Here is a 24,147-nt window from a genome sequence, read left to right as displayed (position 1 = left end):
AAACAATTGAGCTCATCTATGTTGGTATGTGTTAATAAAAGGATGTAATAGGTAATTTAAATTTTTATTATTAATTATATAGAAAGTAATTTTTCATCTGTTTCTTTTTTTATTAATTTTATAAAAATATCATTACTTTTATGAATTTTTTCCATCAATTTCCCTGCCACATACCTATCCATAAACATATACATATCGACGTTGAGAAAAGATTATTTTTAATGTTATTATTGACGATGTTAAACAAAATAATTGTCATTGAAATATACTTTATTTACCTCACAGATTATGTGACTTGATATAAGAGCACTTATATTAACCTGTAACGCATTTACATTTATAAATATAAAAAAATACATACAAAATTGATAATCTTCATTTTTCGCGCTATCGAACACAAAAGTGACAATTTATATCACATAATTCAATTTACAAATTATATTTTTGTTATTATATTATAGTTTATAATTGCCACTCAAGTCCGTCGTCTTACGAATTTTCGATCAGGTCACGTGTCCTGACGCAAGTTTAACGTTTTATACCCATCCCAAGAAGTGTGCTCAAAATGTGCAAAAAATACGGGTTGCACTCCGGGAATGCCAGCAGAAGTGAAAACTTGAACATTAACTTTGTGTATTTTTGAATATTTTAGAATGGTTAGGGAAAAGTTTTTCCCAGGAATTTATTTATTTATCAGCATTTATGTGTTTAAATACAATATTCATTTATTGCGCTGACGTACCTACACAAAAATGACAATTTATATTACATAAAAAATTTAACACTTCAGAATTATTACAATTATTTTATATTTAGGTAAACGTTTACCTCTGAAAAATCGACATTCATCCATAATAAACTGTAAAAATATTTGACGGCTTAGATTCAATTCCTCGACCTCGCGGTGTTTCGGCTTCGCAATCACAATGATTCAACCACTGGTCCAATGACCATTATTATTAAGTTGAAGTAGCCGAACTATAATTAGTTAGAAGTATAAATCTTTCATCCATAATTTCAACGATTGTCGACTTATTTTCGATCAGCCACGTGTCCTGACGCGAGTTTAACTTTTTAACCCGTCCCAAGAAAAGTGCTCAACGCCGCTAAAGAAGTTTTCACTTCGAAAAATTTTAGTTTCCGGAAAACTGCTTTTCTTTACATGTCGAGAGTAGAGCACTACCTAGCGCTTCGCTTATGAGGCGTGCAATAAGCTCAGTGATTTTAAATAGTTTGGATGAATTGATGTGTTTCCCATCTTCGGATAGGCTGATCGAATTTTGATGTGATCTTCTGACAATTTTTAGATTGGCGAGTGATCTTGGATTAATAAAATCAGTTTAATTTAGGCAACGTGCTTGTTATACAACCAAATTCTACTTAAACACTTTTACGCGCACACAATTTTCATGTTTGTAATAAACTATATAACTGGAGAGGAGAGAGAATTTACTAATAATAATATATTATATAATATATTTACATTTGAAAAAGGAATGCTGAAATGGTTTGGACACGTGGAGCGAATGAGTGAAGAAAGAATGACGCATCAAATAAGGCAAGTGTGTGTGGGCAAGTCGGTCGCGAGCGACTTCGTAGAACATTCGTCGATCAAATTGGGGACGTTTTGAGAAAAGGAGAGGTCCGAAGCACCCGCAACCGGCGAGCATGTATGAAAATAGTAATGAATGTAGAGGAACCGCGTGAGGTTTGTAAGGATAGAAGCAAATGGCATTCTATTGTCTCTGCCTACCTCGACGGGAACAAGGCGTGAGTGTGTGTGTACATACACACTCACGTGTATAAATTTGTAATTTACCTCGAGTTATAAGATATTTTTGTCAGTTTGTCTTTTAGTACTATAAAACCATCTGTAAGAAATAAATATTTATCGTGAGAAGAGTATTGTATAAATAATGTTGCTACAGCTGTATAATATCTTCTAATATCTTAAGAATTCTCCTGAATTATTAAATAAAACAGCAGACCTATATATTTTCGCTCTTTGAATTGTTACCATTATCGTAAAAAATTATCACAGTGATCTTGATTAAATGTTACAATCGTAGCTTTCTTACACTTAATCTATTCTTAATTACATCTGTGGCAACAAAATGTCTGGCTTTGATTTGATCTCAGGAAAGTGGAGGATTTATAACGAGAGCAAAATATAACATTTATTGTTATTCACATCACAGAAGATAGACTCACGAACTTCCTCGTCTGTCTGCTTTTTCTTTTATTTATTTGATTAAAATGGTATTCGGCTAATTTATGTTTGTGGCGGCGAAATGGGGTAGGTCGTTTCCTTCCCTATAACATGGTCGAGGAAGGCGGTGACTGGTCGTGCGTCATCTCGTGAACAGGCGCCACTTGTTGTGGCAGGATGATTCTGTAACCAGAACCTCTGCCTCATGTTTAAAAATTAAATATATATATTGATATTGACACACTTTTTACACAAATTATCTTGTCCCAAGTTTAGCATATATAGCCTGTATTATGGGCTACAAGACAATGATATATTTAATACAATATACTTACTTAAACATACATAAATTCATATAAACATACATAAATACATTTAAACATCCATGACTCGGAAACAAACATCCATATTCATAATATAAATGCTTACACCTACCGGGATTCGAACCCGGGACCTCTAGCTTAGTAGATAGGATCGCTAACCACTCAGCTATACAGGACGTCGTAATATAAATAAGTGGGTTATTATATTTTTTATGCTCGCTTAATAACTTTATTTATAAACGGTGTGTGTGGATTGATCTACCTACTGTTTACTCAATAACTCTTGTGTTTATACTTATTATTTTACATTTTTTTAGACTTACTCGTGTGCCGTTGAGTATTTTTGTTGCATCACTTTACATATTATATTTTAAATGAAATGATTTGTATAACGATGAAGCTGTAAATGTTGATTTAATATAGTGATTATGAGTATCTCGCCACTTCTTCTCGTTAAAGCTCAACCTTTTCCAACGTGGCAGTGTAGATGTTTACATTCAAACAAAACACAGCTTATAAAGAAAAGAAAACTTTTGACATTCATAAGTGTCACTTGCTTGACCTACGTAAATAAAATTATTTTGATCTGATTTCATTTATGAAACTTTCATGAATCAATTTAAAGCTAGTCACCACTTCAATAATGCGAAAGTTGGAGCAGCAACTGCACCAACACCTCAAGTCTGCCAGTAAATAGATACGTATCCGGGTGCGCTTCTAACACCGCCAGATGACGGTAATTTCTACTAAGTCATCAATTAATAGACCAATGATTGTACTACTCTTGTACGTCCAATCAATATCTACAACCCTTAAAATTTATTTCAGTGGTTGGTTAAATTTTAAATTACTTACATAAATAAATGTTTTGTAAAACGGCTAATCACAGTTTTATATCAATTGCTATGGAAAGTGTTACAATAAATAATTTTATTAATTGAAGTCAAGTATTATTTTCGGAAATATACAGTCGAATCAGCTTATTATGAATACTAGGGCCATCTATTAAACCTTGGCTAACTCTCTATATTACCTAGCTAATGCTAGTCCTGTAACGAAATCTTTCTGAATACTTTTACCATCTTAAAGACGTGTAATAATTAGTATTAATAGTATTAAACTTTAACCTTCTCTCTTACCCGAAATCACCAGGGTAATAAAATTAGACTAGAATTTTTTTGCTTCAATATAAATCTAATGTTACTAAAAGTATAGTATTTAGTTAGACCAGGTATGGAAATTCCTTAAATTTTTTTAGTAACTATTTGCCCTGAATCCTTCCAGCGAATTCCATCTTCTTACGATACGCCACAAATTGCCATATCTTCCCCACCATCTAGAAGAGGCGTTGTTCCACAGTGCGGTTCTCAAGGAACTTTCTTTCACGTACGACAAAGCTGTGAAATGAATTTCCTTGTGCAGTGATTGCAGGGCAATACGATACGGGTACCTTCTGCCTGTACACCTTTCTGAAAGGGTGGCAACGCTCCTGTTCCTTTTCTAGTTCCTTTAGTATTGCAATAGAATGTGGGCGGCGGTGATTAAGATCTCCTGTTTCATCGTAAAAAAATCTGTATGTAAACGTCATACCTTACGCACGGACAAATCATTTAAGCAGAAGTCCTTTGAAAAATTGTATTTAAAAAAACTTTAATAATGTTTTGTTTTAGTAACACAGGACTGTCTTTCTTCATTAATGCCTTACACAGAGGCGAATTCGAGCCGAAAGCTTACAAGAGCAACAGTTCCCTTTTGTATTACATTCAGGAAACCATCTGAACATGAAATTCAGTTGCTTCTAAGCACCGGTACTGCTCACTCGTGTATTTCATTCGCGTGAAACTTTGCTTATATTTACGATTACAATGTAAATATTGCAAATTACCTTGATATATATATTGTGATGTGTAATTATGTGATGTAAATATATTTGTGGATTAATACCTGATGCCTGGTAAGGATGTTTAATACTGCTTTATTTCCGCTTGTGAATCCATCAATCCATTTCAATAGCTTTCCAATAAGTAATATGATTCTTACGTCTGTTCTGGTTAAAAAGTTAATTCAAAGTTGCGGAAGTCTAGATGAAATATGAATATTTCAGATTTAATTTGACTTTCAACGGATGAAATTATGAGTTTACAAATAGTGGTGACAAGTTGTACCTTTTTTATTAATAAAATTTAACTTTTAAATATATTTTTTTTAAATTGAATGTTTACTCTTAATAATTTTATGTGTCTGTTCGTAAAGGCTTATCTCCAAAACAGTTGGACCTATTTTGACGAGAGTTGCACTGACAGATTGCTAATGACTGAAGGAAAAGCAAAGACTATAGAAATATATAATAACAAGTATATAATATTCAATAATTTTATGAATATAGAAAAAAACCTTTTGAACAGGTTAAATAGAATTATGCTCCTATAATATGTTCTAAGTATTCTATTAAGGAAATTAAAAAAATTAAATGAATTTTTTCTTTCTTAGGCGACCAAGTTTCCAAACATGGCATTTCTTTGAATTGTGTAACTTAAAGCAATGAGCCATGGAAAATCTAGCTTTGGAAATACTTAATTAAGTGTAGCCCCAATAATAACAAAAAAAAGTCTACTTTCGGTGCTGTCTCTGATTGATAGCTTTGAAGAAATACTCATGTAGCTTATAATTGTATAACTGTAGGTCATAAACACTGACTGTAACACCATTTTAAATATGCAAAGCGAATATTAACAAATTGAAAACTTTAAAATAAATATACAAAAAATAGGTTCAGACTTTAAACCTACTCCACAGCTGAATATCTAAGTGATCGGACAGCCTGGGACTAGATTATGATTATTTTATAACAATAGCAATGACAGTACAATATTGTTTATTTACTTGCGAGGCTTCTTCTCTCTCAGAACGCCATTTGTTTCTGAAGCGGTAGCAGTATCTAGTATTAATATACTTATATTTCTAATGAAATGACATCAAAGAATTGTAAAGAAATCAATTTTGAGAAAATTAAATGCCTTTTATGCCTTATAGTTTAAGACAGGTAACTAAAAAGAAAAAAAAATACTCTTTACAAATTTTGAAGCAGCATTACTGACGACTTCTTAGAACCAATATATTTCATGTTGACATAAGATTCTGTATATAACATAAGATTTGATAGTCGTTATATTCATGTTTAACTTAGCACTAATTTCAAAATGTTTAAAAGCACAATATTTTTTTTAATTTACTTTATCAAAATACACACTATCATTACAGAATATTCCAATGCGATAGAGGTAGGTACAAACAATATTATACTTTAAATTTTTATATCCTTAACTTTTATTACATATTATAAATTAGGATACTCTCGTGAATTCACCCTGAGTCCAAAAAAACGAAGGGCACCCGTCACCGTTGCCTGGCTTAAAAAAACTGTTTAATTTCTAGTAAGCTTAGTCTCATAGTACAATATCCATGTTTGAAGTTGGTACCTAGTTTTTGGAAAATGGCAGTTGATAAAGGGATATAAAGTCGATACATAAACATACTTATATGCGTATAGGTAGGTATTACATGTAGCGCCAAAAAGTAGTAATTGTGACGAGGGATAGTCACAAGCAATATTGGCCGTCACATTTAAAAGAAATCATATTTATATATAGAACGAGAAAGTTTAAGGCAATTCTAAGTCCTAGAGTTCTGATATCCACCTTCTGGTATCATCACCAGATCATTTCAGTGGTACTATTTTCATTCTCTTTAAATTTGATTGGTTAGAGTCGCTTCTCACAACAATTAATGTGATTCGGTCTGAAGAGCGCCGTAGCTACTGAAATGCGGCCAGCGCAATTGTAGTTTTTCTGTAGCTCAGAATTTTTGGGTTTTTCAAGAATCCTGAGCTGCACTACATTGTAATGGGCAGGGCGTATCAATTAACATCAGCTGAACGTCCTGCTAATCTCATTCCTTATTGTCATAAAAAAAGTAAAGCTTATTTGGAATTGGGTACTTGATGGTAACTCACGTAGCGATATGTTCCATACTAGGAGTCACTATAAAAAATCAATTCAAGTCAAATCGCTTCAAGTGTGCCTATAAAAATGAATAGTTCCCTCAATTTCTACAGGGTTCCAACATCAGTTCTCAACCTGATGATCATGAGGTGGTCCTTTCCAGGTACCTACTTACTTATAAATTGCGCCCTTTAGCTTTATTTTGTAAAAAAATCGTCAAATTTGAATTGAAAATCAAACTTTGTTACCGGGGTGATCAACTGCTATTTACGTTTTTATAAATATGATCATCACTTTCTTAAAATTGATTTTATGCTGTGTTGATGATATATATAATATCTAAATATGTTTAGTACCCTTCCTATAGTAATACTTTGTAATTATTTTTTTAAAAAAGGTAATTTAGGAAAACGTCCAATAAATATTTAAACAAATATATAGACTCTGGAAAATATAAGTAAAGTTTTCCACTTGTATTGGTTATAAATTTCCAATCAAATAGTTGCTCAATATGCTGTTATCAAGCGCGAAATTTTATCAGAAAACAAGGTTTAGTTTGATAAATTGGGAGATTATGACGACCGATATAGCCGAGTGATTGGTGACCCTGCCTACTGAGCTAGAGGTCCCGGGTTCAGATCCCGGTAAGTGCAAACATTTATATGATAAATATATAATGATATTTTATTTTTTTTTAAATGTGAAAGGTAGTCGAAAAAAGGATGTCTTGTATACCTACAAAAAACATTTAAAATAATGACTGAAATTCATAACAATTATGTTATGTTAGTTATGTTTTTCATTTTTTACAATTCCAATATATTCCTGAATATTTGGTAGACGTTGCAAATAATGTTGTAATGATAACTTGCGTTATAGAATAGGCCTCTGCGGAACTTTTACATAATGGGCGTTCACTCGCTTTTCTCGACATTTTTGCCTGCCTATCATTATGTCAGCTGTTAATGAGAAGATAGGAATCTATGAAGGCTATGCCTTTATTCCTTTGTCTGTTTTATGTGCTTAGGCTACCAATAAAGTAGTTAATTATTCATGAAGAATAAGAGTACATATTTTTTTTTATAATTAATCCATAATGCGACAATTTTGTACCCCTTCTTAAAAGGAATGCGCGAACGGATGAACGTGAAATTGAACACAGTTAAAGTTTATATGAAGAAGAGATGCGTTAAGCCATTTTTATATAGAAATACTAGCTGACCCAACAAACGTTGTATTGCCGATATTAAAATCGCGATGCAAAAGTAACTGTTGATCGTAGATGGGTGAAAATTTTAAGTTGTATGTATTTTTAATGCTGACTCATAATCAAACAAATTTAAAAAAAAATTTTAGACCACCCTTAACATTTAGGGGGATGAAAAATAGATGTTGTCCGATTCTCAGACCTACCCAATATGCACTCAAAATTTCATGAGAATCGGTCAAGCCGTTTCGGAGCAGTTCAAAGTTTAACACCATCATACGAGAATTTTATATATTAGATTAATGCTTGAATGACATACAACATTCACACACATACATTTTTATAGTCTTTGACAAATAAAGACTTAGTTATTGAGAACCGAATATCATCCCTCGGACAGACGATCGAGACAAGCTATGTGGTAATTGTATATCTACTACATAAAATTTCGTTTTCAATGATATATCAAAACTTAACATTATATTATCATCATCATCAGACGGAAGACGTCCACTGCTGGACAAAGGCCTCTCCCAATGATCTCCACGACGATCGATCCTACGCTGTCCTCATCCAACGTATTCCGGCGATCTTGACCGGTTCGTCGGTTAATCTTGTAAGGGGCCTACCAACACTGCGTCATCTGGTACGTAGTCGCCTTTCGAAGACTTTTGTACTCCACCGGCTATCTGTCCGTCGAACTATATTCACGACTTTGATAAAATATAAACTAATTGGTCAATATTCAACAGTCCTCCCTGCAACAGCAATGTGGTCTCGGAAGCAATCCGTCTGTAGTGCGGTGAGCGGTGCCTCAAAGGGAGAAGAAAATGACGTGACACTTGGAGATCTACACTTATATCCTTTTGCTATTGCACTACGGGTCAGGGTGCTACAGGTTTGCATTTTTGTTTATAAAATAAGAGACGAGACGAGCCGGACGTTCAGCTGAAGGTAATAATGCCCTGCCAGTTACAATACAGTCCAGGATTCTTGAAAGACCCAAAAATTCTGAGCGGCACTACAACTGCGCTCGTCACCATGAGACATAAGATGTTAAGTTTCATATGCCCAGTAATTTCACTAGCTACGGCGCCCTTCAGACCGAATCTGTGCCGAAAGATAGTTATGCCTTCACATTGCTGCTTCACGGCAGAAATAGGCGCCGTTGTGGAACCCATACAAATATTTAATAATTAGTTTAGTTAAAATACAAAAGAGTGCTGTACAAGAGAAGTGTAAAAGAGTTTTGGTGTGACAGAGTGAAACAAAATGATTATGTAAGTTGCAGCATGAAAAATATAACGATCAACAAAATGATGAACTCATTGAGAAATTCCATTTAAATTTTAGAAAGAGTGAACAATTGTAAGAGCCTTTTTGATATTGTTAAATCAAATTCAATAATATTATTATACTCTATTGTTGAACATATTGAAATATGTTTCAGACAATCAACACTCAGATTACAGAATAAATTTTTAATGTATAGCTTTTTTATTACACAAAGGGACGAGACAAGCTGAACATTCAGCTGATGCTAATTGATACGCCCTGCCTATTATCATGCAGTACCTTTATTTTTTAAAAACACAAAAATCCTGAGCGGTAATACAATTATTGCGCTCGTCACCTTGAGACATAAGATGTAAAGTCTTCAAATTTAATTTATGTAATTAATGGCAGAACGGAGGGTATTTGTATTTCTACTGGGAAGCTACTCGTATAGTGTTAACACTTAATACGAGTGCATTCCGAAGACTGAATTCAATCCAAGTTAACTCGAACGTGGCTCCTTTCATACAAGTTTACTCCAATCATTTAATCAAAACAAATTGGTGTCATCTAAGAAAGTAGAATGAACAATAATTAGATGTTTGGTTCAAACAGGTTATTTCGTTACATCCATTACATCTGTTTTCTGGACTTTTGGTGGTACTTTGTCAGTCTCATGCTTAAGTTAAATAAGCATATAATAAAGATGATCCACTTCTATTCGGCGTGAAATTAATTGTATCACTCAATTGAAAATACAAAGTGCAATTGCATATTCTAAATGTTTCTTTTTTTCCCCTTTATCATTCTGTACTTCAACGATAGCAAATCAGTTGTGCCATATTGAGTGTGTTTGAAGGTAAACATTACTCGAATGCTGCTCGAATACTGAACTTGAATATAACGAGAATCCGAGTGTACTCCAATGAAATAAATCCCCGTAGTAAAATGCCTGTTCTTGTTGTTATCAACAAAAAACAACCATGAAATATTCCACCGATCATTAGAAGTGAAACTTACGTTTCATGCTTAAAAGAGTAGATATTAATTTTATTTTTAAATTTACTTTTGCAGAGAAACCGATATTGGTGCCGGTGTAGCGATATCTTGTTACATAGTCCTCCTAGTCTCATTATTCGTAACACTTGATTTTTAATAGAAAGCTTAACTTCAAATTAACTATGTGTCTGTGGTTTTTATACTGTATTTTAGTTGCTCTACTAGTTGACAGTGTTACGAATTAAGAGTTAAATCCATATCTTATTGTTTTTAAAATGTGGAGCAAATATGTTTGAGATTTGATGAAGTGCAACAACATATACATTTAAATTATAAAGGAAAATATTTTATTTCACTAAGAATGAAATGAACTAAGACACTAACAATACCAAGTTAACAGTCAGGATTTCAGATAAATGGTAAAATACCAAATTCAGCATGAACTATTGAAGAGATTATTTTTCCCAGCTTTAGATGAATAAAAAACTAGTTATTTTTTTATCTGAAATACTTTATGAATTATTGTTCTATTGCGACCTCTCATACAATACCAGAATAGTTTAAAGAGATTTATTTTCCCTGTTCTGTAGACACTGTATTTGTCATAGAACAAAAATTCTCAACTTTATGTCTATGTATCTATGTAAGCTTATATCATCATCAGCCGGAAGACGTCCACTGCTGGACAAAAGCCTCCCCCAAAGATTTCCGGGACGATCGATCCTGCACTGCCCTCATCCAACGTATTCCGGCGATCTTGACCAGATCATCGGTCCATCTTGTAGCCTACCAACAAGTTTATATGCGAGTCCCAATAGCACTTGGTCGGTTTGTTCATTAAGATGTCTGTGAATATGTTTATGTAAGGTGTTATAGTTGTTATAGATCGTGTGCGGCATCGGAGGTCTGGTGGTGGGTGCCGTAGGCTGGCTGGAGGAGAGGCATCCGCCAGCTCTGGGCTTGGGAGTACTGGCTGGAGCTGTCACGATTCTAGCAGCCGGTATTTAATTATTTTAATATTCACTCCGAAGGATGATTTCTGCAACATATATGTTTTCAGAGCCAAATCAGAGCATGTGAATGTCAAAGTTATACTTTTTCACCACCACTCCAAAATTGTTGAGCTTTCATGAAAAGAAATGCAAGCAGGAGCTCATTGCCACTTAAGCAAATCTATAAATATTTAGAGTTTCTGTTCTTTACACAATAATGTAGTCCCTTATCTATTATTACTTGAAAAGGATTGAAACGACGGTCATGGTCACTCCTTACTAAACGTACGATTCAGCTACCAACTTATACAGTATTATTTTGACCTTACAAATGATGCGGTTTTTATTCATTCATGATTACTCCAAGTAAATTTATTATCTATTAGTAACGATTCTCAATGGTACTTTTCTATTATTGATAATTTTTATGAAGGCGGACATTTTTTTTTTTTATATGAGAGGGGGCAAACGGGCAAGAGGCTCACGGGATGGGAAGAGGTGAGGCAACCGCCCATGAACATCCGCAACAACAGGTGTGTCAAGAAATGCGTTACCGGCCTTTGGGGTGGGTGGGGGTATGGTTTTTTCTTGAAGGTCCCTAAGTCGTATCTGTTCGGGAAGACCGCTGCCGGTAGTTGATTCCACAAAGTGGCTGTGCGAGGCAAGAAATTTCAAGAAAAGAAAACGCGCGGTTGTGGAATGCCAGACGTCTACGTGATGCGGATGGTACTTTGCACGTAATGTCCGATGGTGGAATTCGGCCGCTGGAATCAACCCGAACAGCTCCTCTGAGCACTCCCCGTGATAAATGCGGTAGAAGATGCAGAGAGAACCCACATCTCTACGCAATGCTAGAGAATCAAGCCGATCGGAGATGACTTGATCGTCGATGATTCGAGCCGCTCTTCGTTGTATGCGGTCAAATGGAAGAAGCTGGTACTGGGCCACGGAACTGAATGTCGCTCGATATATCGACGCCAAGTGTGCCAATACAGGCTGTGGCAGTTAGAGGAGTGATCTCGAATTAAGGGGATACGACAAAGGGAGACTTTTTAGTGGTGAACGCACAAACTTGTGTCTTCTTGGGGTTGAATTGGACTAAATTTTGTCGGCCCCATTCCGAGACTTTGCAAAGCATAGTCTCGATTTCAGACACAAGTTTGTTCCGGTTCTCATCGACGCTATCCCGGGACATGTTGGCACGGCCGGTGTAGGAAGCATACCCTGTGCTGTCGTCTGCATAGCAATGAATATTGCTGATTTGCAGCATGTCATTGATATGCAGAAGAAACAGCGTAGGGGATAGCATACAGCCTTGCGGGACACCAGAGTTTATGGGTTTTAGTCGGAGCATGCACCGTTGATAACAACCTTGATGCTCCGATCAGTCAAAAAGCTAGTGACCCATTTGCACAACTTCTCGGGAAGCCCATAGGATGGCAGTTTCGCTATAAGCGCTTTATGCCATACCCGATCAAAGGCCTTCGCTATGTCCAAACTCACCGCCAATTTCTCCCTTCGACTCAACCGCTTGCGCCCATTTATGGGTGAGGTACGCAAGAAGCTCACCAGCTGAACGACCCTGACGGAATCCGTACTGGCAGTCGCTGATCAGCTGGTGCCCCTCTAGGTATCCCAAGAGCTGGCGGTTGATGATCGACTCCATTACTTTGGAGAAAATGGAGGTAATGGCAATGGGGCGGTAGTTGGACGGATCTGAGCGTACACCTTTCTTAGGGATCGGGTGCACTAAGCCGCCTTCCATAATTTCGGGACTACGCCTGATGAGTAGGAGAGCCGGAAAAGACGGGTAAGGACCGGCGCCAGTTCCGGAGCGCATGTTCGCAGCACTATCGGGGGAATGCCATCGGGCCCGATCGATTTGTGAATGTCCAAGGTGAGAAGCGCCTTAAGCACGGCACCATGCCGGATTTTTACCTCCGGCATATATGAATCGCACCGCGGAATATGCGGTGGTGGTGCACCTTGGTCATCCAGAGTCGAGTTGGACGCGAAGAGGGAGCCCAGGAGATCAGCTTTCTCTTTCGCGTCATGGGCCAGCGAGTCATCATCCCTGTGCAGTGGCGGAATGGCTGGCTGGCAGAAGTTTCCTTGGACAGCCTTGGCGAGCGACCAGAACGCACGAGTTCCCGAGGGAAGGCGTGCAAGTCTCTCACCAATTCTGCCAATGTGCTTCGACTTCGCGTCAGCAATAACTCTTTTGAAGGACCTGGAGGCATGATTGAAGTGTTTTTTAAGTTCGCTGGAATTCACATACTTAGATACCACCGCATTGACCCAAGCCTGATAGCACTCCTGCTTTCGGCGAATGGCCATTTTGCAGGAGCGGTCAAACCATGGTTGGGACCTGCCACCAATAGGCACAGAGGAGGATGGAATGAAGAGTTCCATACCTTGCAGTACCACATCAGCAACAGCGTCAGCAGCGGCATCTGGATCTCCCAGCAAAAAACAGATCTGCCTCCACGGGTAGGATGCAAAAAAGCACCGCATCTCGACCCACTCTGCTGACCTATAGTGCCACACGCGGCGACAGCCTAAGAAGCGGGGCCGTGTTAGGCGCGTGATCGTCACGGTGCTCCGGATCAGGCAGTGGCCCGACGATCCCAGAGGAGGGTCAACGGAAACTAGGTAGCCGTCCGGATGTGAGGTCAACAGAAGGTCTAACAGTGAAGGTGTATGATCTTGCACATCTGGGATTCGCGTTGGCGCAATAACCAGTTGCGCCAGACCATATGCTAAGGTGAAGTCGTGAACAGATCTCCCTGCATGATCGGTGGTACGTGAGCCTAGCCATTCGGCGTGGTGGGCGTTAAAATCGCCAAGAAACACGATCTCTGCAGTGGGGATCTGCTCCAACACGGAATCTGTAGCCATTTGGATGTGTTTGAGGAGCCGGTCAGTCTCTGCGTTACCGCTATGGGACCTATACAGGCATGCGTAAATTCGCGGATGGTCATCGCAGTCTACACGCAGCCAGATGATGGATAGGTCCTGTCCTTCAAGAAAACTCACGCGTCGAGAACAGACATCCTCCCTGACGTAAACGCACACGCCAGCCCGTGATATAAAGGAGTGTTCCAAATTATACCCTGGGTAGGAAAGGTAAGATGAACATATTGGTGGACTTAAGTTCAATAACTTAAGTATCAATATCAGTAAAATTTTAATATATGGAGATTAAAGCACTAAGAGCTTAGTTTCACTTGAATTTAAAACAAGGCCTTTCTCATGTTAGGTTATTGAGATCTTATTGTTTAAGGTCACAAGCCTTTATTACATCTTTATTCGCGATTACGAGACAAATGTCATCCGCATATTGGAAGCACGTGTAATTTTTTATATTAATTACAATGGACGGAATATAATATTGAACTTTGAGCTGACCGTTCATCATTATGATAGGTTTACTACACATATTGTCGAGTTTCACTTAAATGTTCGAATTTTAGATAGTGTAGTCACTAAACCGTTCCAGTAATGGAGCACGAGCAAGCAGAGTATCAAAAGCATGAGAAGAATCCATAGATAGTGCTAAAACGTTTTCAAGAGTTAAACGACTATACGTTAGTAAATTTTCATAAAATTTTGGAAATACTTTTGGTGTAATGTTATTATGTCCAAAAATTATGTATTTATTTACATCTATTCAAATTCAAATTCAAATATTTTAATTCAAAATAGGATTTAAAATCACTTATTGAACGTCAAAAACTACCACCCATTCAAAAGAGCCTGCCTCAGACCTGAGAAGAATGGGCGCAAGAAACTCAGCGGGCTTTTTTAATATACTAACCATTCCCGCCCGCTTCGTTGGGCGAATGTTAAACCATTTAGGATAAATTTCGCATCGAATGGTGGTATTCTTGTCTCTACGATCAGTGGTTTAGGCGTGAAGGAGCCTCAAACAAAGGCCAATTTCAATATAGATATATAGATAATGTTACAAATGGCCAGTCCAGAAACGTTCAGTTTTTTTTTTGAATTCTAATATGATAAATCGAATAAGCTATTTTATTTCCATATCACTTAGGCATGAAATGGTGAATCTGATGTTGGTAAAGAAACGACAATAATCATTTACCTATAACCCCAATGACTATGTATAGAACGTTGTATAACCCACATGATTCTTTGTCGTCTTATTCTGTAAAATAACATAAAACAAAACCACTATTATAGTTGTGAAATTTTTCTCATGTGAAATGTCATGAATTCAATATGATGCAACGTGGCATTCTATTCAGAGGCTGTCAAGTAAATTGACGCAACAATTTTTCCGTTCTCGTTCATTCCGACTGGACTTTGTGAACGTGAAATTGATTGAAATAAACTTTCTACTCAACTATTTATGTAGACTAAGCCTTATCTTTCTTCTGTTGTTATGTATTAGGTATTATACGTCCATTGCTAGTAATTTTATTTTCATTCGCTTTAAACAATTTTAAAAGCTTTATACCCTTAAGAAACGTAACGTAGTAACGGAATCATTACTGTTTCAAATAATTCACCTAAACATTACTTTGTCTTGCTTCTTAATTTGTATTTTCTTCAATCATAGCGTGTAACATACAATTAAATTAAATACTATATTAAGACTTAAAACTATTTCCTAAAACCAACAATACTAATTTATCGCAATTTTTCCACGTCTTTACAACAATACGGATTGGTGTTTGTAATCACGGGCTATTCTCCGCCAATTAGACGTCAATTTTGCGCCTTTTTTGCGTGTTAGGGCTGGGTTGCTATTCCAGCTGTCCCAACTCCTCAAGGTAGTTTATCAAATGTCTGATGTCACCTATGACCTTCGGGAGGGTTCTCGGTGACATCAGGTATTTGGCCCGACTTATTTAAAACATTATGCTCACTATTTTACTGCGTGTATTTTGTACTTGACTATCATCACTACTTGTCTTTATATTATTAGTTTTATAATGAATTATAATTAATGAAATATAAAATGAATTACAAAATATTGTTGCGCCAGCATGAAGCTTCAGTTTCTCCGCAAACAGCCTTTGAAATGCGGTGATTTGGAAAATGCATTGTCAAGGAGATGGTGTTCATTAAATAAGTGAAAAATTTAAGATTATTCTATTATTGTTCTAGATTTTTCCATTCAATGGTTTCAAGAGAGCTATGTCTTTATGACATAATTAATATTATCTAACTATCTTATGAGATAGAATTTTATTTATCGATATTTTGTAAACTACAATTCTATATGTAATTTATATGGAATGTTCTAAAGTTTATTTCTCTAGAATACAGGTATAATATGCATAGAAAACCTCGCGGTCAATAACAACTTGATGTAAATCTTGAAAAAACTGAATACTTTCTCTGCAATTTACAATTGTTGTGTAGAGTATGTTATCTGTGTTGCAAAGATAAAAGATAATATGCTTACAGCTATGTCGGTATACTTCAGCCGAGGTTTTGGCGGATGGGTGTCTGCTCACTCCAGGTCTTCAAGAAACTGGGGTCCACCTTGGCGAGTTCTGGGACCTTCCCCGTGTGCAGCTGTACCTCTAACGATGCTGTGGTTATCGGCTGTATGTGCGCATACTGCCATGATTGTGGTCTGTATGCGTTCAATAATGAATATTAGGTATGTATCTATGTTAGATCTTGTACTTAATTATGTTTTATGTAGATATATTAAAAAATTTAAAGTAATTACTTTCGTTAAAACTTGCGCTATTAATGCTATTGCCAAAATTGATCAAAAAGCGTATGCCTTACCATTAAGATAATAACTTGATAAATAATATTATAAATGTGACTGTTAGTTTGTTTGTTACGCTTTCACTGAACCGATATTGATGAAATTTAGTACAGAGATAGACAAGAACTTGGGATAGGACAAAGGCTAACTTTTATCACGAATAAAAGGCTTGGCGGGGTTGAAATAACGGTTGAAATAAAGTATGTATGAAAGTTCGTCAATATCGAAGATAACACCATGAAACTTTGGTTTTAGGCACCTGATTAAAAAAATAAATTAATATTTGTATTTTATTTATCTTATAAAATGTATTAAACACAGCAGTTTCTATACGCAATTAATATTATTATTTGCAATGTGAGCATGAAATAAATTTTGCTGCCCAAAGTAACTATTGCACGCGGACGAAGTTGCGGGTAAAAGCTAGTATTATAATAAAAGCAAAAAAAAATATTTTAAAATTAAATTTGGCATCATACGAACAGCACCTTTTAAATGCTTGGACATTTTCTTATGAAAGCACATTTTTTTCTTATAAAGTAGTAATTTATAATAATCTCCCAAAATACCTGAAAAGATGTTATAGATACCTCATAATTAAAAAATCTTTAGATTTGAGTCAAAATCTAAAACCATTTATTAATTTAAGCAAAAAAAGGACCATTTACAACCAGTTTGGAAGAATGGAGATGTGATGAGAAGTGACGAGCTCATTGCTAGTCTTTTAAAGGTATAAAAGGCATTTATTTTCTCAAAATTGATTCCTTTTGAATTCTTTTTGATGTTATTTCTAATTTACTAGATACTACTACCGTTTCGGAAACAAGTGGCGCTCTAGAGAGAAGAATTTTCATAAAAATAAACAATTTTGTACTGTCATTGCTATTGCCATAAAATTATCATAATATAGTTCCAAGCTTTCGGATCACTTAGATATTCAGCTGTGGAGTAGTAGGATTTACGACAGAGCAATTTTTTAATAAAAAAATTTAAATTTATTTGTAGATAATGCCTGAACAGTAGCTGGGACTTTATTATAAAAGTGTATATCATTTGCCATTTAAGCTATTATGCATCTTATGACGCCTACTAGAATTAGTTACAAGCAATCCCTTACTTCTAGTGTTATAATAATGAAAATCACTATTAAGAGCAAAAAGATGACGATTTTTGTGAACGTATATTAATTAAACTTACATAAATGTACTGACAATGAACAGTCATAATATTTATTTCTTTAAATTTTTCTTTGAGAGACTGTCTATAACCAAGCTGATATATAGCACGAACAGCTTCTCTTTTGCAGAGCAAACACTATATCATTGTCAGCAGCATGACCCCACGGTAAATTACCGTACATATTTCATATTCATTTTAAATCAATACTCATTTATTTATTCATAATTTTTCATACAATCTATGCAAGATCGACTTAATGATAGTGATGAGGAACAAAATTGCGTTGAACTTTTACCAAAATATGTAAATCATTATTCGCCATGACTGTACTATCACGCCCTATCTTTGCGGGTTTCAATCTCCGACAAGAATAAATTGTAAACATTTGCCACTGCACGATTGTGTGCCATTGCGAACCCTCGTTGTCGAGCCCTCGTAATCGATTTTATAGTTTCAATTGATTGAAACGTTTACAGTCCCAGCCCAAAGAATTCGATTTAAACAAATTTGTTTTGTACAATCTTATAAGTAGAATCGCCTGTCCCCGTGTACAAATGTTAGCTTTACTTTCTTAATATTAATTTAGAAAAATATGGAGTTCAATATTTACTGAGGAATTTTTCAACAAATTGTTAGTATAATAGTAACTATAGTATATATGTATATATATAATATACTAGCTGACCCAGCAAACGTTGTATTGCCGATATTAAAATCGCGATACAAAAGTAACTGTTAGTATTATAGTAACTATAGTTAACTTATATATATATATATAATATACTAGCTGACCCAGCAAACGTTGTATTGCCGATATTAAAATCGCGATACAAAAGTAACTGTTAGTATTATAGTAACTATAGTTAACTTATATATATACATATAATATACTAGCTGACCCAGCAAACGTTGTATTGCCGATATTAAAATCGCGATACAAAAGTAACTGTTAGTATTATAGTAACTATAGTTAACTTATATATATATATATATAATATACTAGCTGACCCAGCAAACGTTGTATTGCCGATATTAAAATCGCGATACAAAAGTAACTGTTAGTATTATAGTAACTATAGTTAACTTATATATATATATATATATATATATATATATATATATATATAATATACTAGCTGACCCAGCAAACGTTGTATTGCCGATATTAAAATCGCGATACAAAAGTAACTGTTAGTATTATAGTAACTATAGTTAACTCATATATATATATAATATACTAGCTGACCCAGCAAACGTTGTATTGCCGATATTAAAATCGCGATACAAAAGTAACTATTAGTATTATAGTAACTATAGTTAACTTATATATATATGTATATATATATATATATATAATATACTAGCTGAGTGAAAATTGAAGTTATATGTATTTTTTAATGCTGACTCATAATCAAACAAATTTAAAAAAAAATGTCAAAAAAATTGGCGTGGACAGGTGATCCACTTATTATATTATTATATAAACATTTAGGGGGATTGAAAAATAGATGTTGTCCGATTCTCAGACCTACCCAATATGCACTCAAAATTTCATGAGAATCGGTCAAGCCGTTTCGAAGGAGTTTAACTACAAACACCGCGACATTTGAATTTTATATATTAGATATTATAGTATATCAAATATCTATTAGCAAACATCTATCCCCTACATTATATTCATTGTAAGAAGGCTCTTTATGAAGCAGTTCAAAATATTATATCCTATGAAGATACAGAAAAATTACTAAAAGTGTTAAAATAAATATTATCTATATTTTATCTGTATTAATTAATAGTCATTACTTAAAGATATTGTTTACTTATATAATTAACCTGTAGATTAATTTATACCTTTTTACTTTAATAAGTTTCTCTTTTTTTGATTATTTAGTTTTAATATAAGCTCATTACGCCTGAAACACAGGTTAACCTAGTTCAGGCACACTTGTTAACTAGCTTTTATTACTTAAAAGCTTGACTTGTATTATTATTCTTGTTTGTAATCTAATAATCTCTTAATAATAAATAATTAGGATTGAAGTGTGGATAAAATTTAACCTAGAGTTACATTTCACGTTCAGATCAGGGATGTGAGTTTTAAAGGGACTGGAACAAGAGTACTGTAGTCTGAAATTTTCAATAGTTGCAGTACGAAGACCTGCATCGGGGTAGCTGTGGCTCTGCTCATCATATCCGTAACAACCCTGGCCACAGCGGCCTACATGCTATACCTGGACTACAAATACGACGCTGCACTATCCCCGCCTCGACCTTCAGATGCGCACACTTGTACAGCAGTTTCTATGGTATGTTGTTTGATGCCCATTCTGATACCTCTAGGTAGTATTAAAATAATACATAAGCACAGATGTTTAACACACACACGCCTTGTCTATCCTTACAAACATCACGCGCTTCTCCTACATTAATTACTCTTTTCACACATGCTCGCCGGTTCCGGGTGCATCGAACCTTTTCTGGAAACGACCTCAATGGTCGATGAATGTTCTACGAGGTCTCCCGCGACCGACTTGCCCATATACATTATTATATTTAATTTATATGTCATTCTTTCTTCACTCATTCGCTCCACGTGTCCAAACCATTTTAGCATCCCTTTCTCAGCCCATGTCTCGACATCTTCTTTTAGACCACAGCGCGCTCGTATTACCGCAATCGGAATTCTGACAATCGGTCTCACCCCACACATACTACGCAGTGATCACATCTCAAGTGCGTTAATTCTGCTTTTATGCTTCTTCTGCCATACCCAACTCTTACACCCGTACATTACAGAACGTACATTTGTTTAAAACGAATATTATTATGTGTTAGATATATCATATCTCAATAAGAAATCTTCTTGACAATGATGTAATTATTGCTAGTGATTTTGTTACTAGTTGGACGAAGCACGAACATACAGAATATAATTAATATCATACTATTAATAATTTATTTATTTAATAGAAAAACATTGAAGATATGGAATGATTAGCCTAGCTTATCTTGCCTACTTATGTTCTGTTATTTTATGTTCTAACTACAAGCAGGCCAGGCCAAATGTTTAAGGTAATCCTTTCGGACTTCAGCAGGCTTTTAGAAGTAAGGCTGAAGATTGGAGAATCTAAGCCCATTATTTGTCTACGCTGCTGAACTCCATAAACGCGCACTGTGTCGATTCCTGATCCTCCATGCATCCACTGCATTAAGCTTTCCTTTTCATACCTATGGTGAATAGTTGCTTGTTTGAAGGACAGTGGCCGATTATGCAAGGGCAAGCCAATCTTCTACCGCATTTATCATGGGGAGTGCTCAGAGGAGCTGTTCGGATTGATTCCAGTACCTTTACGTCTACTACGCGCGTTCTACTGTTTTCCCGAACCGACATGACTTAGGGACCTTCAAGAAAAGAGCATACCACCTTAAAGGCTGGCAATGGATCTCCTGACACCTGTTGTTGCGGATGTCCATGGGCGGTTGCCTCACCACTCCCATCCCGTGAGCCTCTTGCCCGTATACTGCCTCTTTTATATAAAAAAAAAGGTTTTGCCAATGGAAGTGCATTATTTGTTTGCCTGTTTTTCCATTCTGTTAGGCTAAGTCGTATTTTTTGCACATTAGAATAAATAATATAAAGAATTTGCTGGGCTTAATACCACGCATTATTTTCTTTTTGCACCACGGATTCATACACAAATAAAGAGACTTAACCTCCACATTCTTACATCTCCTTCTTCTTTCTCTTTGAATTTGATGTAGTGACGGAAAATAAATTCTGTGGCGGTTTGAATATGTAGAGCTTAGATCAAAGTAGATTTGCATAAATTTATAGAGGTAAGGTGAATGATGTGTGGGGAAAAGGTTAGCCTAGGCCCACATTTCGAATTTAGGGCGGGAATGTAAATATTAAGGGACTAAGTAACAATGTATATTTAATTGATGTAAATAATAATAATAATCATCTAAAATGTAAGGATAAAGAACTGATAATGGGACCAGGTCTAAAGGAATAAGATTGGCATATGCGGTTATTTAATTAGGCATTTGGAAGCCTGATGTGTATAACTTAGGATCAAACCTAATCAATCGGACCTGTCAAAGTATATAAGCTACTATTGTTATTTAAAATGATAATATCCGGACAACCGAGCCTTGCTCGGATTTTTAAGAATGTACAAACTTGAATTAAAAAAAAATAATAATAGGACATCTGGATTCGAACCGGGTCTTCTGCTTTCCGGATCACCCAATGTCCCATCTGAGCTACTATAGTCTTGTATATAGTGTCGAAATTTACCTTTGTATTCTAAAGTTATTGTAGCTGTTTCTCATTAAAACGGATAAAACTACATTTTTTTAAATTGAAACCTAGCTAGATCGATTTATCGCCCCCGAAACCCCCTATATACTAAATTTTATGAAAATCGTTGGAGCCGATTCCGAGATTCAAGAATTGCTCATTTAAAGATATAATATAATCGCCAAGTCGAGTGATAACAAGCGGCACGGCCGTACCATCCTTTTCTCGAACCAGTTCAGGCTATTTTGAACTTTGTTGTGGTTAAAACTAAACAATCAAATTTAATATAGTATGTATTAGTTGTGAGATACATTGTATTTTAATTAAAAAAGGAGATACACTGTGTCATGCGAGGGCCAAGTTAATCTATTTATTTTAAGCATGTATTTAATATTGATATGTTCACTATACGATGATGCAAGGTGAAGTAATTACGAAATAACTTAAGTCACAAGGTTCCTAATTAGGGAATGAATAAAGTGACCGACTTGGTGTTACACGGACCTCACAACTTTTTACGGTAATAGAAAAATAAATCTCACTAACTTATTGTGAGATTTATTTTTTTACAATATTATGTTTTTGATGGCATCTTCTCAACTAGAAACCGTTTGCTTAACAGGTACCTCTAACGTCTGTAGCGCTACATAGTGGTAACAACGGAGACACAGCTCCAGACACAAGTCCTCTCAACAAGGAGAAAGAGCATCAGCCTTCACCAGATCACCCCACTTGATGATGATAACTACACGTGACATTGGACTTATAGTTCAGTGAAGCAAACGGTGTATTCATAATAAATATTGTATCAATTAATATAAAAATGCAACAATATCCAAATAAAACGCATAATATACATGAACTTTAGCCCTTTTATCAATATTGTGGGCACACATAATGTGAAATTTTTGCATCTATTCTAGAATATATTCTTAATATTCGAGGAAAAAACTAAATATTTATATCAAAATGTTACAAATACACTAAGACAAAACCTACTTCCGTATAATAAAGAATTTTTTTATATTGTTCGGTCTTTGGTTCAAATTTCTTCATTCTGCATACCTATAGGTTCCTATCCTATTCGCATGTTTTTATAGTACAATAGTACTTCAAATAGGACATAAACAACATTATTGCTTCCATTGCCGGACCAAACCCTCTTATTACCATTATGTTCGGTTCATTAAGACACACCCATTTGACCTATTCGTGTGACGCACTTGCGAAGATTAGGTACCAATTGAATTCATGGAAATGTTCTTTATGATGTACTAGGAGCTCGTCCCGACTTTCCTCTCATTATTGATAAATTAGTTACTAGTAACGGCTATTGTCGGTTAGTCCTTTGCCTCAATGTTCGCAATGGCTGGTCCATGCATCGGCTCGTGTTGCTGGTTGACCTATCTATACATATAAATAAAATTGGAATGTCTGTTTGTACTATTGAAATAACCGTTTTTTACTACATGTATAAATATATACACCAAATTAACATTTTTTACAATTTTTGCCTGTCTGTCTGTCTATTTATTCCGGCTACTCTCTGAAATGGCTGGATCGATTTTGACGAGACTTATTGGCAGGTAGCAAATGTAATAAGAAGTAACTTAGGCTACGTTTATTTTAAAAAAATATTCTATGTTAGAATTATTAAGTAATGTTGCAATGTCCAAGAAACGGTTTAACTCTAAAAATAATTAATATGGCAAAACAACGTTTGCCGGGTCAGCTAGTATGTTCATAAAAAGTCGTATTTATCAATCAATTCGACTGAACTTTTTTGTATGTTTGTTACAGATTGTATCTTTTTAATTACCATTCTATATGATATACATGTTTTAAGTCGATATTTTTTCGTGTTTGTAACTATTTTTTTTGTTGCCTTTTGAGTGGTTAACGTGCAA

At 35.3% G+C, this 24,147-nt stretch overlaps 1 protein-coding gene across 1 annotated transcript; it reads left to right on the top strand.

Moving 5' to 3' along the window:
• The first annotated feature begins 4,323 nt into the window (after window positions 1–4,323).
• LOC126976135 (uncharacterized) lies at window positions 4,324–23,269 on the top strand. The gene is made up of 6 exons (XM_050824337.1): window positions 4,324–4,486; window positions 8,493–8,638; window positions 10,900–11,014; window positions 16,443–16,641; window positions 20,081–20,243; window positions 22,863–23,269. The coding sequence occupies exons 1-6, from the start codon at window positions 4,480–4,482 to the stop codon at window positions 22,974–22,976; spliced, it is 744 nt and encodes a 247-aa protein (XP_050680294.1). The 5' UTR covers window positions 4,324–4,479; the 3' UTR covers window positions 22,977–23,269.
• The last annotated feature ends 878 nt before the right edge of the window (window positions 23,270–24,147 follow it).

This window comes from Leptidea sinapis, chromosome 39, assembly GCF_905404315.1.
Source record: "Leptidea sinapis chromosome 39, ilLepSina1.1, whole genome shotgun sequence".
Taxonomy (NCBI): Eukaryota; Metazoa; Arthropoda; class Insecta; order Lepidoptera; family Pieridae; genus Leptidea; species Leptidea sinapis.
The sequence above is the reverse complement of the archived record's forward strand: the minus strand, read 5'-3'. Positions and strand labels throughout refer to the sequence as shown.